Source organism: Odocoileus virginianus, unplaced genomic scaffold, assembly GCF_023699985.2.
Source record: "Odocoileus virginianus isolate 20LAN1187 ecotype Illinois unplaced genomic scaffold, Ovbor_1.2 Unplaced_Contig_18, whole genome shotgun sequence".
NCBI lineage: Eukaryota > Metazoa > Chordata > Mammalia > Artiodactyla > Cervidae > Odocoileus > Odocoileus virginianus.
In genome coordinates, this window is record NW_027224335.1 from 725,531 (window position 1) to 744,470 (window position 18,940).

The window sequence follows — 18,940 nt, forward strand, 5'->3', positions numbered from 1 at the left end:
GTCAATTAGGTAGCTGGGTATATGTGACTCGAGTACAAGAGAATAGGGAGGGGCAGTTTCTTTTACTGGTTTGGTTTAAATTTTCTTTCACTCTGTTTTTTAAAATGTGGTCTCCTACCACGTTTCCACAACTTAACTTCTGGAAAAAAAAAACAAAAAACAGCTGAGTTGAGTTTCATTACAGAACCAGCAATATGGCCAAGGTGGAAAATACAAAACATAGACCACACCACCAGTTATTTCAAAGATGAGATATATGCCCTGTTCATAGGATGGTATACGTCCATCCAATTCTCTCCAAATGTCTATACATGCACACACAAACATACTTACCTCACATATCTGCTCACACTTAGAATAATTTTTTAAATGGGATTACCCATTAACACACTTTTCACTAAGTATATGACCACTTTTACATCAATCATTAACCTTGAACCTGGCCTAGAAAATTCCATGGATTGTATAGTCTATGGGGTCACAAAGAATCCTAAAGGACTGACCGACTTTCATCTTCACTCACCCAGACATTCCCCTCCCCTCTCCTCACAGACCTCAGGAACCCTTGTTCCCAACATATACATTTTTTCTCCCCTGGAAGCTGAGACCTTCCCCCTTGGGCTCCTGACTCCTGCTATTCTCCTTCCTGATCCTGCATCTTCCTTCCAGCACCTCCTACTCCCATCTGAGGAGGAAGTATTCCCCCTACATGCCCTGCCTCTTATTCAACCTGGATATCTCCATCACCCCTTTTCTCTAGCCACCCTGAGTTAAACCCTGCCCACTTTTCTTGTCCAAGCTGCAAAAAACCTATGCAAAGAGCATGTATAACATGTAAATGCTATTTTCCTGGAAAGAACTCTATGTTAGGCAGTGGAAATAAAAGATTGCTAGGATAGTATTTTATTCCCTCCCCCTTCCAATGAGTCAGCTAGTATGTCAACAACTTTCTTAAATCCTCTAAATAAGACATAGGACTAACAGTGGTTTTTTGGACCAAAAAAAGTCACATTTTTAAAATCAAACCAACGTTTTATTTATTCAAAAATTTCATTGCATAAAGGTAACTCGGAAAAGGGAAAGCTCAGCTTAGAGGCAAACACAGGCTTTTTGCAGGGATAAGCAGGGGCTGGAATTAAGTGCCAACAGCAGATAAACGCTAAGTAGTGCCATTACAGGAAGGAGAGGCATCAAAACTGCCTTTACAAACAAGAGCTTCAAAACTGCTCATGATGTTGGTTAATGGCTAGAACATTTGTAAACTTCACAGGTAATCGCTTAACAGGCAGCCCATTCAGGGCAGTGGGGTGGATGCTGATTCCTTCCATGGGCCTCATGAGGATGCTCATGAGAATCATAGCATGGGAGGTGGAGGAGAGGGAGGCGGGCTCCGTATTTCAGCAGGCTCTTCTGAGGAGTGAGGGCTCAGGGCTTCAAGCTCTGGCAGCAAGATACGCCTAACGCCAGAAGGGCTAGGAGTGGAGACCCAACTGAAAGAGGGAGGGGATCTCCCATCACAAAGATTAGTGGGGGAGGGGGGAGGGCTCTGGTCAGAAGACCCAGGGGAGTTAGAGGAAGAGGATGAATTCTCAAAATACCCCCTAGGGAAAGTAAAGAACCTACCAGGAGGTGAGGGTGAGGAGGCACGCATACGGACTGCATGCCAAACTCGAGGCGGAGTAACGCTTGGGGCCTCGGATTCAAGAGAACTTGAGCTGCTCTGGCTGGAAAGCCTTCCTACAGAGAACCCAGGGGATGAAGGAGGACTCTCACCATTAGGCCCAACCGGAGAGGGGCAGCTAGTAGGTGGTGATCTTCGCTGAGCGGCCCGGCCCCGGAAGGCAAAGCCTGGAGCAGGGCTGCTGCTTTGGAGGGAAGGGCCTAACCCCACTGCGCAGCTACTTAGGGCAGGGCCTGGCCCGCAGGCAGGGCAACGCGAAGCACTGTGGAGGCGGCGGCGGCGAGCGCGGCCAGGCACGGAACCACCGCGGCGGCAACCAGCAGGACCAGGCCTGGAAGCAGAGCGGCCGCGAACATCAGGACCAGGCGTGGAACCAAGGCGGCGGCGGCGACGAGCAGGGCCAGGCGTGGAAGCAGGGCGGCCACGATCATCAGGGCCAGGAGTGGAAGAAGAGCGGCCGCGATGATTAGGGCCAGGCGTGGAACCAAGGCGGCGGCGGCGACGAACAGGGCCAGGCGTGGAAGCAGGGCGGCCGCGAAGATCCGGGCCGGGCGAGGAAGCAGGGCGGCCACGACGAGCAGGGCCAGGCACGGAAGCAGGGCGGTTGCGATGAGTAGGGCCAGGCACAGAAACAGGGAGGCCGCGATGATCAGGGCCAGGCGTAGAACCAAGGCGGTGGCGGCGGCGAGCAGGGCCAGGCGTGGAAGCAGGGCGGCCGCGATGATCAGGGCCAGGCGTAGAATCAAGGCGGCGGCGGCGGTGGCGGCGGCGAGCAGGGCCAGGCGTGGAAGCAGGGCAGCCGCGAAGATCCGGGCCAGGAGTGGAAGCAGGGCGGTAGCGACGCGCCCGGCCAGGCGCGGAAGCAGGACCGCTGCGACTATCAGGGCCAGGCACCAAAGCAGAGCCTCTGCGAAGATCTCCGCCAGGCGCCAAAGCAGGGCAGCCGCGACGACCAGGATCAGCCGCGGAAGCAGGGCCGCCACGAGGATTACGGCCAGGTGCCAAAGCAGGGCGGCCGCGACGACCAGGGCCAGGCGCAGAAACAGGGCCACCACGAGGATCAGGGCCAGGCGTGGAAGCAGGGCGGCCGCGACGAACAGGGCCAGGCGCGGAACCACCGTGGCGGCGACGAGCAGGGCCAGGCGCGGAAGCAGGGCCAGGCGCCAAAGCAAGGCGGCCGCGAGGAGCAGGACCAGGCGCGGAACCACCGCGGCGTTGACGAGCAGGGCCAGGCGCGGAAGCAAGGCCAGGCGCCAAAGCAGGGCGGCCGCGACGAGCAGGGCCAGGCGCGGAACCACCATGGCGGCGACGAGCAGGGCCAGCCGCGGAAGCAGGGCCGCCACGAGGATCAGGGCCAGGCGCCAAAGCAGAGCTGCCACGACGAACACGGCCAGCTGAGGAACCGCCGCGGCGATGAGGCGCAACACTAGACGTGGAAGCAGGGCCACTGCGACGATCACGGCCATGCGCCAAAAGTGGCTGAACGGAATGATTAGGGCCAGGCGCGGAGGCAGGGCGACCGCGACGAGCAGGGCCAGGCACAGAAACAGGGCTTCCACGACCATTGAGGCCAGGCGCGGAAGCACTGTAGCGGCGGAAAGCAGGGCCTGCTTCGGGTATACCACGGCGAGTTGGGCCTGGCTGGGGTGCACGACTTCCGCGTTGAGCAAGGCCTGGTGCTGATGCTTGACGCCCAAGAGCAGGGCTCAGCCCGGGTAGACGGCGACTGCGACGAGGTGCTCCTGGCTCGGGAGTACAGCAGAAGCGAGCAGGGCGCTTATCAGCTGCACCGGACCTGGATGTGTGGCTACGGAGAGCAGGGCCTGGCCTGGCTGCCTGACTGCGCAGAACAGGACCTGATGGGGTGATGCTGCCCTGGAGCGCAGGGTGTTGCATGGCTGCACCGCTGCGGAGGTGAGGGCCAGGACCCAGCTGCGACGCGTGGTTCCTCAGAGAAGCCGAGCTGCTGGGTTGAGACCTTGGAGAAGATGGCGGCGAAGACACGGACCTTGGGGGCGTAACAGCCACTGGAAACAGACAGCATCGAGGAGGCTTCTGAGCCATGGCAGCCTCCTCGCGGCTGAGCCGCTTCTTCCCACAGCCCTTCCCTGGGCTAGCTATCTGAGTGGAATGCTGGTCAATGCCCCCCGAGGCTTGACCAATGGCAGCCCCACTGTGAGCAGGCTCCATCTGGATGCCTTGGCCTGCCCGGGGCACCATACAGCTCAGCTCCCCGTGGGGACTCTCACCACCCTGGAAGTCAGGGCACCCCCTCCCCTGTACACCTTCCACGGAGGACTCCCCTGGCTCCTCCCCAGTGAGCAAAATGGCGGTGGTAGCCACGTTGCAGAATGAGGAACCTGCTGTGCCACCATGCGGGGCGCCACCACCCACAGCGCCACCACCCAAGAGAGAGGGGTTGGTCAAGACCGCTGGGACCAAGGCACCAGGACTGGTGTTCTCGGCCCCGTGGGCGTCACCAGGGGCAGAGGCAACCTCGTTATTTGGCCCTGTGGGCATCTCACCCTGCTGTGGCTTCTGCTCCTTCTCCAAACACGACTGGGTGGCCATAACGCTAGGTTCTACTTCAGACGCGGAGAGCACGGCTGCTCGACGGTACCTCAGTCGAGCTCCGAGTGCAAAGAGCGAGGAGGGTGGTCCGATCTCGTGGAGTCTTCACTTCTGATTGGTGGGCTAGATGTCATGTGACCTTCGTCCCCCTGGCAACAGGCAAATATGGCTCCACCTAGCGTGAAAGAGGAGCGTTTGTTCCACGCCTCTGGAGTCTGCTTTGCCCCGCCATTGGCCCCCCGCTGAGTTAATGCGGTGAATTCCCTATCCTAACCCCAGGAGTGTATTATGTGTTTTCAAAGACGGGTTGAAGATGCGGAGGCTGTATATATAAACAATTCGAGTCACCCCCCGCCCCAAATCAGCTTAGCTTGTAGCACTACTCTGGTGGCTCAATCCTTATCTAGGTGTCCCTCCTGGAATATGGTCAGGACACTGGACCCATATCAGTGACCCTGGAAAGGATGGTCCTGAAACTGCTCCGAGCATCTGGATGACCCATAAAAGGTCTGCTCAGAGAGCAGCCTGAAAGTGAGCAAACGGAACAGATGGGTCCTACATCGGGGTCTTGGCTCAGGATGTTCAGTATGCTACCGGGGGGTAGGGGGCAGGATGCAGGGGTGGTTAATTCTTTAGCAAGATGCTTGCCACTGTCCTGCTTCCTGAACACAAACAGATTGCCTGGGATTAAGGGTGGTATTGTCCTTAAAGATACATCATCATTTTTATGGGCTGTATAGTAATCCACTGATGAATGTACATTAATTTATTTGACCTCCTCTCTAGTTTCTGTTAATATAAACATGATGTGATGCAAAGGCTTGAAGTTCAATATCTGCACACATTTTTAGTCATGAAAGTGATCATTACTGCATGTTCAGTACCCCAAACAAAAGTAAATGTAGGAAAGCTAGATTCTAGATTCCCACAAACCAGCAAGCTAGTACTAGGAATGTTTTATTATTTTTTGGTCGACTGGCCATGTGTAAATAATTCATAGTTCTTTTTTTTATGAAAATGGAACTTTTCATGCATAGATCTTGTTCTGTAACCTGCCTTTTTTATCCAGAAAACACACTTTCCATGTCAGTAAATAAATTTCCACAAGGCCATTGTATAACTACAAAATACTCCTTTTATGGAGGATGCTTACATTTTCAAATATTGCTATATTGATCAATGTTTATGTTATTTCCAAATTTTCACTCTGTAACACATCAGTATAAGATATATCCTTTTTACTAAAAATTGTTCATATTCTCCAATGTGAATTTATTGTAGATAAATTCCCAGAAAAGGATATTCTGAATATGGGCCATACACATTTCTAATTCTTTGATAAGAATTTTGGTTAAGTGGTTCTCCTGCAAGTTGCTGTTGCAGCAATTTTGGCCAAATGAAATGGGATATTTAGTGGAATTAATGAACAAATTGACTGACACACAACACAAAAATAGAATGGGATGGCATTTGGATTGTTAAATAATAAGGAATGGAAAATGGATTTGAAATGGAATGCAGAATGTGATGAAATTGAGACTGATTGTAGTGGAAATTAGAATAAAATGGAAAAGGAATATGGACTTGAATAGGATATGAAATGGAAAGTTTAATGGAATATAATGGAAAAATGGAATGGAATGCAAAATGTAAACATCCAATGGTCTATGAAATAAAAGAAAAATGTTATATGAGAAAAGGAATGAAATGGAGTATGGTGTGAAATAAAATATTAAAGAAAATAGAAGGAAATAACAATAGGAATGACCAGAGTATGGAGTACAATATGTAATGGCCTGAATTAAATGGACCATGAAACAAAAACTATGGATTTAAAAGTACCATAAAAGAATGGAATGAAGCTTGGAATGGAAAACAGAGTCTAAGATTATGAAGGATGAAAAAGCAATTGAATGCAAATGGAATTTGTAAAAATCAAATATTGATGAAGTACAGGGTGGACTTAAATGAAAAATAAATGAACAGAATGTGTTCTGGTCATCCATCATTCCACAATATAGTGTTGCATGATAATGTCCATTTCATTATGCTCATGAATATCTATACAGATATATTTATATATAGTTTTCCACATTTACTTATTTGCTCTTCTCTAAGATCTCAAACTTTATGCTAAGGAAGTTCCTCTGTTTAACTGTATTGGTGTGTCTAAAGTGCCCTCTCCTTTTAATTCCCCAGTTCTCCTGTTTAGGAGATACTGTTTATGTACGTTTGTGTTTATAGAAAAAGAATCTGGAAGGGTAAGTTTCATTCTGTCATATTTTATCTTCTGAATGTTTTCAATGAGCATACCTTATTCATACTCAGAAAAAATAAGACTACTTGCATTTTTAAAACAATTTTAATGTTTGATTAGATTTTAAACTGATGTAAAAAACAACAACAACAAAAAAAAAAAACAGGCTATCTCATATACTACTAAATGGAGTTATAAATTCATAGCATCTTGTCAGATGGAACATGTTCATTTGACACTACAATTTCTTTTCCAGGCATTAACTCTAAAGAAATGCTCATTCATACATACATGCTAAGTTGCTTCAGTTATGTCCGACTCTCTGCAACCCTATGAACTGTAGCCTGCCAGGCTCCTTTGTCCATGGGATTCTCCAGGCAAGAATACTGGAGTGGGTTGCCATGCCCTCCTCCAGGGGATCTTCCCGACCCAGGGATCAAACCGCATCTCTTACATCTCCTGCATTGGCAGGCGGGTTCTTTACCACCAATGCCATAATCTGAAATCCTATTTCCAATAGGATACTGGATGTCCATAGAACAAACCTATGCAGCTTTCATAGGACATTTTTGAAAAAATTTTAATACCATGGAAAAATGACTGATATTTGCATACAAAAAAACACATGATGTATTCTATCTACTGATCTGTATTTACATCAGTATATTTATTTTTACATCTAAGTAACTTTCTACATATATTAGAATTTCATTCACTACAGTGCAATGGAGAGGTGGGCATCTGGAAATGTCTGTAGACTAACACAACTGGGGAGAGGGAGGTGCTAGGTACTGGCATCCAATATGCAGAGGCTAGGTATGCTCTCAATCACTTCAATAAAAAGGAGAGCCTCTGACAACACAGAATTATCTGACCCCAAATTCCAATAGTGTCCAGTTTGACAAACCCTGTGGTAAAGCATTTAGATAATTCAGAAAAGTTTAAGAAAATTTAAATCATGATCAATCCTACCAGTCATTGATAACTATTGCTAAAGTTTGATACGTGTGTGCATTAAATTTTCTAAAATAATTTTGTGCTTTAATAAATAGCAAAAGGGTATTTTTGAAATGAACTAAGTTTTTTTTTTCATTTTGAAATTTATTCTTCAAAAAGCTACTAATGTTTTTCACATATGAAGCTTACTGGTCATTGCTTAAGAAATTGTATAACTTAAGAATCATAATTTCAACTCATTTTACATGAAGGAATATTCTACAAAAAATCCATCATCGTCTATTTCCTGATTCTCAAACTTCTAAATCAAAGTATTAATATGTAAACATTTATATATCTAGCTAAAATATTTTAACATTTGGCTAAAATAATTAAAATTTGTGGCATCATAATCATGATGCAATGTATTTGATAGATAAAGGGCAGTGTGTTTGACTAATAGGTCATAGTAACCTCATTACTATTCCAGTGACTGTGAATGTGTATTTCTCAGTTGTGGTTAATGAGATATAAATGTAAGTAGCTTTGGGATCTTTGGAGAATGGTTTCTTAGCTCTTAAAATACAGAAGAGACAGATTATTCACAAAAAATAACTTAAAGAATGCATGTACCAAATATTAGAATTAATAAATGAATTGAGCATGATTGCTGGATATAAGGTCAACATTACAAAGTTGAGTTGTATTTCTATACATTAGCTTCAAAAATTATAATGAAAAAAATGTAATGCCATTCACTATAAATCAGAAAACATTAAATACCTAGGAATAAATCTAAGAAAAGATTCACAAGACCTCTGTCCAGAAATCTATGTGTTTCTGAGAGATACTAAAGAAGACCTAATTGGAGAAACATCATCTTCATCGATTAGAAGGCAGCATTATGAAAATCAAATCTAAAATTCTCATCAAAATGATTTATGGATTCAATCTAACTTCAGTTGAAATCCCAGATGATTTTTTGTAAATGGAAATTAGCAAATTGATTCTAAAGTATATATGGATATCAGAGAGATCAGCCAAAGTCTTCCAGAAGAAGATATTTAGAGGACTTTCAAAGCCATTGCAAAGCCAACTGCAAAGCCATAATCATTAAGATAGTGTGATTTGTGTAAAAAAAATAGATAAATAGACTGATGGAACAAAGAGAAAAGTTCACAAGCAGACACATACATATAGGGCCATATAACACACACACACACACACACACACACACACACACATTTGCACATAATTTACAACAAAGGTACCAATGCAGTACTTGGGAGGAAGGAGAGTCACTTAAGTAAATGCAATTAGACTAACTGTATATCTCTCCTTGTGAAAAAAGTAACTTTGGCTCCTAACTTATACACAGAATTTAATTCCAGGAGATAAAGCTAGAAAATTATATATAAACATATTATCAATGATACTTCAATAAAAGAAGGAAAGAGAAAGTAAAAATTTCATAATGCATCTGAAATAGGACAGAAAAAGCACTGAGAATAAAGGAAAACATTGAAAATATATATACCTTCACACACACATACATTCAAAAAATATGTATAGAATAAAATCAGGAAGAAAAAAAGCAAATGCAATTTAACATTGGCACAATATTTCAATAGGCACATCACAAAATGGAACATCCAGATGACCAAGAAACAATAATAGATCGCCCAAACTCAGGCATGAGGAATGTGAAAATTAAATTACAATGAAATATCAGTAAGTATCTACCAGAATAGTCAAAATGACTACCAGCATATGGAGTTGGAGAAAATAAAGAAGTGGAACTCTAACTGCTGGTGGGAGTGTAAATTGGTACTACCGCTTAGAGAACTGTTTGGCAATATCAAAATTGGATATATATATGCCTTTCCTATAATCCAGCAACTCTATCTGTATTAGCTTTATATTCCTGCATAACAAATTACCACAAATTTAGTGGCTTAAACTTAGTGGCTTTCAAACTGTGGTGCTGGAGAAGACTCTTGAGAGTCCCTTGGACAGCAAGGAGATCAAACCAGTCAATCCTAAAGGAAATCAACTCTGAATACTCATTGGAAGGACTGATGCTGAAGTTGAAGCTCCAATACTTGGTCACCTGATGCAAAGAGCTGACTTTTTAGCAAAGACCCTGATGCTGAGAGGGATCTTCCCTGATAGCTCAGTTGGTAAAGAATCTGTCTGCAATGCAGGAGACCCCAGTTCAATTCCTGGGTCAGGAAGATCCGCTGGAGAAGGGATAGGCTACCCACTCCAGTATTCTGGCCTGGAGAATTCCATGGACTGTATAGTCCATGGGATCGCAAAGAGTCAGACATGACTGAGCGACTTTCACTTTCACTTTCATTGATGCTGGGAAAGATTGAGGGCAAGAGAAGGGGGCGACAGAGGATGAGATGGTTGGATGGCATCATTGACTCAATGGACATGAGTTTGAGCAAACTCAGGGAGATAGTGAAGGACAAGGAAGCCTGGCATGCTGCAGTCCATGGGGTCACAAAGAGTTGGACATGACTGAGTGACTGAACAACAACATAGTGGCTTAAAACAATGTCCTTTTATTAACTCCCAGTTCTGTAGGTTCAGAAATCCATACATGGGTGGCATGGCTGGGTTTTCTGCTCAGTCGTCTCACAGGGTGAAGTCATACTGAGAAATCATTTACCCGGTGCTATGGACTAAATGTCTGTGTCTCTCCTAAAATCCACATGTTAAAACCTTAATCCCCAATGTGGTAGAAATTGAAGGTGGAGCCTTCCGAAGGTAATTAGGTTTAAATGAGTCATGTAAGTGGAGTCCCATCATGGGATTGGTGCCCTTATACGTGGATGAAAAGAACAGAGCTCTCTCTGTGTGTGAGTATACAGTAAGAAGGTGACCATCTGCAAACCAGGAAACAGGCCTTCACCAGACACCAAACTTTTGGCTCCTTGATTATGGGAATTCCCGGCTACTAGAACTGTGAGAAATTTTTGTTGTTTAAGCTACTCAGACTATGGTAATTTGTTACAGCAGGGCAAACTAATTAAGACAGCCAGGTTATGCTTCTTGCTGAGTGCTCTTCAGAAGAATCCATTTCCAAGCTCATTCAAGTTATTGGCAGAATTTAGTTCCACTTTCAGTTCCTAGAGACTTCCTACAGTTTCTTGCCAAATTGATCCCTCCATATAATGTCTCACACTTGAATCTCTTAGAAAATCCAGTTTAAGGTCTCACTCGGTTACGTCTGGCTCACTCAGGGTACCTTCTTATTGAAAGTCCACTGCTTTGGGACAATATATCTCCAAAAATCTCTTTTCTTATATAATGTGTCATAATCACAGGAGCAATCATAATACCAAGCTCTTCTCACACTTAACCAGAGGAGATTATACAAGGTCATTAGTCATCATTTTAGAATTCTTCCCTCTGACCCCAAGCAATCCAATCTGTCCCGCATAGAATACTCATTAACCTCATGTCACAGTTTGCAAATTTCTCATGGTATTACAGCATCAGCTCAATTCTAAAAGCTCATCTAAATCTCATTGGTTCAAAGTACTAAAACCTTATCATTTCAATCATCTAAATCAAGCATGCATGAGGTTCCTGGGTATAATCCAACAGTATAACTCCTGGGGCACAATCCCTCTCCAACTATGTACTGGTGACACTAAAATGACAAACAACCTTCCCCCAGCACACAATAGTGGGACTGGCATGGGTTAACAGCTATAAAAATTTTGTTTTAATATGAGGGGACATGGAAGATAGAAAGAAGTTAGAATTCCAAAGCAGTCTGGAAATTCATCTGATTCCTAGTAACAGTCTCTCCAAGGCAATTGTCTTTTTCTAAGGCAACTCTGTCTTTCTGTAGCATTTTGACCTCAAAATTCTTCTAGTCTTCACCTAATAGTTTCAAAGCCACACACATGTTTTTATGGGGTGTAATGGCGGTACCTCACATCCAGATATCAAAACCTCTATTTTTTCTATTGATATGGAAAAAATTACCACACTCTTAGCAGCTTAAAGTAGCCCTCATTTAGTAGCTCACAGTTGTGCAGGTCAGAACTGCCCAATGTGACCAGCTTCCCTGCTAGGGTATTAATAGGGCAAGATGATAGTGTTACTTTCTGGAGGCTCTGGGGAAGAGTCCCTCCCAAACTCTTCCATCTTGTTATCTGAATTCACTTTCCAACTGCTAAAGGACTAAGGCCCCTCATTCCACTGCTGGCTGTCAGCCTGCGGCAGCACTCATCTCCTAAGGTTGCCTGCACTTCCTCAACCTCCGTGCATGCATGTGTGCTAAGTCACTTTAGTCATGTCCAACTCTTTGTGACCCTGTGGACTGTAGCCCACCAGGATCCTCTGTCCATGGGATTCTCCAGGCAAGAATACTGGAGTGGGTTGCCATGTCCTCCTCCAGGGGATCTTCCTGACCCAGGGATCAAACCTGCATCTCTTATGTCTCCTGCACTGGTAGGCAGGTTCTTTACCACCAGTGCCACTTGGGAAGCCCTTGTCACCCTGTAGCCCCCTTCAAATACTCTCTCATGTTTCAAACCTCTCTTTCAGCCAAGGCCTTACCCTGGTAAATGGTCACCTGATTATGTCTGGCCCACCCCAAGTAATCTCCCTGTCTTATGGTTGACCATAACAATTACATTTGCAAAATGCCCCCCCATACAATTTAACACAATCATAGGAGTTATACCTTATTATATCCACAGGTTCCATCCATATTCAATGAAGAGATTATACAAAGTTAAGATCCTGAATTCTGCCTACTGTACAAAGTATACATGTAATAGAAATGCATAAACTTGTTCTCCAAAATACATGAGTAAGGATGTTCATAGTAGCACTATTATAAATAGTCAAAAACTGGAAAAAGTCTGAATGTTGGTCAACAGTTGAATGAATAAATACAAGTATAGTATCCATATAATGTAATACTATACAGCCATGAAATTATAAAATATCCCTACATTCAACAAATATGGACAGATCACAAAATCACTGTACTGAACAAAGGAAGTGGGTATTAAAATGCACAAGATTGATAATTCTGTATGAAGTTTAAAAACAGGCAAAATGAATATATAGTGACATAGGTTAGAAGAGTAGTTAGCTTTCAGATGTAATGGCTACATAATGTCATAATAATTTTCAGTTGCAATGACTACTTAAGGCCATAAGGTCATATGTTTCTGGGTACCAATACTGTTCTATATCTTAGTATTGGTTTTACATGCATCTGTTTGCTCTGTAAAATGTCATCAAGTTGTTGCCCTTTATGTTTTATTAACTGTTCTCTTTTCGACTTAAATGACAAAAAAAGCTAACATAAAAGAAAGAACCTTATAAAAGGCAAGAAGAGTTGACAGAAATATACATCAGAAACACAATCCCTTATAGGCAATTTTAAAGTGGAAATGCTTTTAACCTTTCCAGACTTCAGATTATATTATAAAGCTACAGTAATCAAAATAGCTTGGTATTGGTATAAAAACAGGCATATAGATCAATAGAACATAATAAAGAACCCAGAAATAAATCCACATACCCACAGTAAATTAATCTATGACAAAGGAGGCAAGAATATATAGTGGAGAAAAGAGTCTCTTCAATAAATGGTGCTGGGAAATTTGGGTAGCTACATATAAACTGATGAAATTAGAATACTTCCTAATGCCATATGCAAAAATGAATTTAAAATGGTTTAAAAACCTAAATATAAGAAGTGACATCAAGAAGAATATACAGAAAACTACAAGACACTGATGAAAGAAATCAAAGATGACATAAACAGATGGAAAGACATTCCATATTCCTGGGTTGAAAGAATCAGTATTGTGAAAATGACTATATTACCAAATGCAATCTACAGATTCAATGGGATCCCTATCAAATTACCAATGGCATTTTCCACAGAACTAGAACAAAAAAATTCACAATTCACATGGAAAATGCAAAAGACCCTGAATAGCCAAAGCAATCTTGAGAAAGAAGAATGGAGCTGGAGGAATCAACCTTCCTGACTTCAGATTATACTACAAAGCTACAGTCATCAAGACAGTATGGTACTGGCACAAAAACAGAAATATAGACCAATGGAACAAGACAGAAAGTCCAGAGATAAACCCATGCACCTATGGGTACCTTATTTTTGACAAAGGAGGCAAGAATATACAATGGGGCAAAGATAGCCTCAGTTCAGTTCAGTTCAGTCACTCAGTCATGTCTGACTCTTTGCAACCCCATGGACTGCAGCACACCAGGCTTCCCTGTCCATCACCAACTCCTGGAGTTTACTCAAACTCATGTCCATTGAGTCGGTGATGCCATCCAACCATCTCATCCTCTGTCATCCCCTTCTCCTCCCACCTTCAATCTTTCCCAGCATCAGGGTCTTTTCAAGTGAGTCAGCTCTTTACTGACTCATTTGAAACTATAAACAAGGAAACTAAAAACAAGGTGAAAAGACAACCCTCAGAATGGGAGAAAATAAGAACAAATGAAACACCTGACAGGATTAATTTCCAAAATATACAAGTAGCTCATACAAGTCAATACCAGAAAAATAAACGACCCAATCCAACCATGGGAAAATGACCTAAACAGACATTTCTTCAAAGAAGACATACAGATGGCTAACAAACACATGAAAAGATGCTCAACATTTCTCATTATTAGAGAAATGTAAAAAAACTACAATGATATATCACCTCACAGGAGTCAGAATGACCATCATCAAAAAGTCTACAAACAATAAATCCTAGAGAAGGTGTGGAGAAAAGGGAACCCTCTGCACTGTTGGTGGAATGTAAACTGATACAGCCACTATGGAGAACAGTATGGAGATTCCTTCAAAACTAGGAATGATGTCAATGTATGACAAGACCCACTGTGGTATTGTAAAGTGATTAGCCTCCAACTAATAAAAATAAATGAAAAAAAAAACTAGGAATAAAACCACCATATGACCCAGCAATCCCACTACTAAGGCTATAGTAGCAGTTTCCCTGAGGAAACCAAAATTGAAAAAGACACATGTACCCCAATGTTCATTGCAGTACTATTTACAATAGCTAGGACATGGAAGCAACCTAGATGTCCATCAACAGATGAATGGATAAAGAAGCTGTGGTACATATATACAATGGAATATTACTCAGCCATAAAGGAATGCATTTGAGTCAGTTCTAATGAGGTGGATGAATCTAGAACCTATTATACAGAGTGAAGTAAGTCAGAAAGAGAAAAACAAATATCATATACTAATGCATATATATGGAATCTAGAAAGATGGTACTGATGAAATTATTTGCAGGGCAGCAATGGAGACACAGACATAGAGAACATACTTCAGGAGACAGCGGAGAGTGGGGAAGAAGGAGAGGGTGGGATGTATGGAGAAAGTAACATGGAAACATATGCTACCATATGTAAAATAGATAGCTAATGGGAATTTGCTATATGACTCAGGGAACTCAAACTGGGGCTCTGTAACAACCTAGAGAGGTGGGATGGGGAGGGAGACGGGAGGGAGGTTCAAGAGGGAGGGGACATAAGTATATCTATGCCATGTTGCTACTTGGCAGAAACAACACAATTCTGTAAAGCAATTATCCTTCAATTTAAAAATAAATAAATTTAAAATTAAAAAAGACGTGACATCATAAAACTCTTGAAGAGAACATAGGCAAAACATTCTTAGCCATATATCATAGCCATATTTTCTTAAATCAGTTTCCCAAGGCAAAATAAATAAAAGCAGAAAGTAAAGGAGACCTAATCAAACTTAAAAGCTTTTGCACAGCAAAAGAAGTAATCACCAAAACAAAATGACAACTTATGGAATGGGTGAAAATATCTGCAAATGGTGCGACCAAAAGGGGCTTATATCCAAAATATACAAATAGCTCATACAAATCAGTATCGAAAAATAAACAACCCAATCAATCGAAAAATGAGCAGAAGACCTAAACAGACATTTCTCCAAAGAAGACATACACATTGGCTAACAGGCACATGAAAAGATGCTATTTTTTAGAATTAGAAAACACAACTAATTATTAGAGAAACGCAAATCAAAACCACAATGAAGTATCACCTCACACCAGTCAGAATGGCTATCATCAAAAAACCTACAAATAATAAATGTGGGAGAGAATGTGGGGAACAGGGAACCCTTACATATTGTTGGTGGGAATGTAAATTATTGCAGTCACTGTGGAAAACATCATGGAGCTCCTTAAAAAACTAAACATAGAGCTACCATATGATCCAGCAATTCCATTCCTGGAAAAATTTAAAAAACAACAACAAAAACTCTAATTGAAAAGAAACACGCACCTCAATGTTCACAGCAACACCATTTACAACAGCCAAGACAGACAAACAACCCAAATGTCCGTCAACATTACATATACACCACAGCTTCCTAAATATACATATATTATATATAGGCTTTCCTGGTGGCTCAGAAGGTAAAGAATCTGCTTGCGATGTGGAGACCCAGTTTGATCCCCAGGTTGGGAAGATCCTCTGGAGAAGGGCATGGCAACCCACTCCAGTATTCTTGCCTAGAAAATTCCACGGACAGAGGAGCTTGGTGGGCTACAGTCCATGGGATTGCAAAGTCGGACACGACTGAGCAGCTAACACACAGATACATTATATATATGTAACTGCATCATTTTGCTGTGTACCTGAAACATAATATTGTAAATCAACTATACTTCAATTAAAAAACACCTAAAATAAATTTTTAAAAATAAACCAAAATGGAAATACTTAAAAAACTGAGCTCACTTTCCTGATGCCTTTGCTCATAAAACTTGACCTGAAGTGACAGGAAGCAATCTGTAGTTTTTATATATCTTGGAGTGAATATTTATATGTTTCAGTGCAGAATTATTTTATTAGATTCAGTAGTATTACTCTAAACTCTGCTACGGATCTTGTGCAATGTATGGTGTATGAATTCTGAAATACTTAGTTCCAAGAATTTAGGATTTTAACATAATTCTGTCAGCAGAGTAAATAAAAACTAAGTAAAACTGCAGTTTATCATTTGATTGAATTTATTGAATTCTTCATTCAGTCTTCAAATGATTATATAATTTTTCTCCTTTGACTTATTGATATAATGGATTATTAAAATTTTCAAATATTTCCTAAACTATACCAAGCTCTCATGACTAGGAAACTACCAGGTTTTGGTAGATTTGCCTATACTGTTGAATTTTATTCACTCTAGTTTTATTGATTAAAAATGTAATCTATGTTCATTAAAGAGATAGAGCCATATCTTTCTGTTTGTATGTGTGTGTGGTATACCATATCTTCTAGGTCTTAGAATCAGGGTTTAGACTCGCTTCATTAAGTAATTTTAGAAGCTTGCTATCTTTTCTTCTAGCTTCTAGGTAGATTTTTTTTATTGTTTTAGGAATTTTTGTTTGTTTTAGGAATTTTTGATTCATTAAAAGAATGGGATGACAATACTCAACTTTCCTTGTGCATTCAATATTAATTTTGATTCCAAAACCTAGTGGAAGAATAAAATCATTTTCTGATTACGGTCCAGCTATTCAAAAGTGCATTTTAGGAAAGGTAGAGGGATACACTAACATAGATGCTGATTTCATAAGGATTTGAGTGACTGTTCTAGTTCCACCACTTATTCAGTGTATGACTTTCAGCAAGTTGCTTAATCTTTCAGCCCTGAGTTTTCTTCATCTGGGAAACGGTCCCCTCTTTTGCATTGTTCACCCCAAATTTAGCAAAGGGCAAATTTTACATCATTACTCATCAGTTAATGCACAAGCCTGCTGGGATCAAGAGAAAAATGTGTGTTGATTTACAAAGTCACAATTAGCATCAACAAGTGAGAGGTAATAACTATTTAAGGAAATTGTATGTATTTCTGAACTTTTATTAATCTTGGAGTTATGCTTATCATTTCTATTTTCCACACACAGATTATTTCTGTATCACCTATTCTTTAATTTTTTGAAAAGAACACACATGCATGCTCTTAAAAGTTAAATAGTAACACTAGACTTCAAGAAAATCAGAAATCAGTTGATTCTAAATGCTTTCTCACACACATACCCTACCCATTCCTACGCTGGCTCCCTGGGTCAACTTTCATCTTCTTTTCTGTTTCTCTGTAATTTACTATGGTATTTCTAAATCATAGCCCCTGGAGAAGGAAATGGCGACCCACTCCAGTATTCTTGCCTGGGAAATCCCATGGACAGACAACCCTGGCGGGCTGCAGCAACAATTGAAATGTAGTTGCTTTACAATGTTGTGTTAGTTTCTATTGTGCAGCAAATTGAATTGTTGTTGCTCGGTCTCTAAGTCATGTTCCACTCTTGCAACCTCAGATTGTAGCCCGCCAGGCTCCTCTGTCCATGGGATTTCCCGGGCAAGAATACTGGAGTGGGTTGCCATTTCCTTGTCCAGGGGATCTTCCTGACCCAGGGATAGAACTCTCATCTCCCTGCAATGGCAGGCGTTTTTTGTTTGTTTGTTTGTTGTTGTTTAACCACGGATCCATCAGGGAAGCCCATACTGATTATAACATATTGCAAAGATGACCACACAAGTCAGGACTTCTGGTTCTAACTCCCCCGCGTAAAGAAGCTGGAAATCGTCACCCCCTTTCTTATAACAAGAAGATTCTGGAAAAACAATCAAATTTTAAAAATAATCATTGGCCAGCCGAGGTTATAGCGCAAACCACCACCGCGAAAGGCAGGTTCATAGAGGCACAGCGGATATCTGCTTACCTGGAACAGATGTCTGTAGAACCATAAACATCCAACATGTAAATAGTAAATTCGCTGAATTGTTTAAAGCTGAGCGTAGAATCGTATGAGAGTAAGGAAGCCTCCATGTATCCGTGGGCTTTACCTTCAGGAAAATTTCCCCTCGTCCAGGCAGTGTGAGGCAAAACCATAAATCCAGAGGTCAGAGACGGATGCGTGGAAACTCCATCCCGCACTTGCTGCAGAAGCTGTGCAGCGCTTGGTGGGTGTGGGATCAGTACGTGATGTTCTTGAGCCAAGGAGGGGCAGGCACTAAGGGCAAGAGGAGGCAGTGTCTGAGCTGCTTCTTTCTGAACAGTCTGCAAACAAACCAGAACTCACAGGTTTGCAGGCACGAGCTTCATATTTAACTGTGCTACACCGGCAGCCTCTGGTGTAGTTCACCAGACCTGTGGACTCAAAGGTGTGGAGCAAATTTGGCCGTATGCATGCAGCTGAGGCCTCACAGCTTCCCCCAAGGTCTCCCACAGCTGGTGGCTACGTGCTCAATTGTATCTCATTGCAGGACACGGCAGGCTCCAGGGCGGCGCATGTAGCTATGCATCTTTGGAGTCCGCTACACTAGCCTTCGGGCTTTGTATCAGTAGTGTTCTTTGTAGCCACTGGGCTCCCGACCTTGGACAAGCCGGTGCTAGGTTCCAAGAACAAAATGGCTGCGCT

General features: G+C 42.3%; 1 protein-coding gene across 1 annotated transcript; it reads right to left on the reverse strand.

Annotated features, from left to right (window-relative positions):
• Positions 1–1,011: 1,011 nt before the first annotated feature.
• Positions 1,012–18,726, reverse strand: EZHIP (EZH inhibitory protein). The gene is made up of 4 exons (XM_020901084.2): positions 18,242–18,726; positions 4,207–4,427; positions 3,198–3,708; positions 1,012–2,834 (listed from the first exon to the last, which is right to left on the reverse strand). Exons 2-4 carry the CDS (start codon positions 4,250–4,252, stop codon positions 1,355–1,357), a joined length of 2,037 nt encoding a protein of 678 aa, XP_020756743.2. The 5' UTR covers positions 4,253–4,427; positions 18,242–18,726; the 3' UTR covers positions 1,012–1,354.
• Positions 18,727–18,940: the final 214 nt, after the last annotated feature.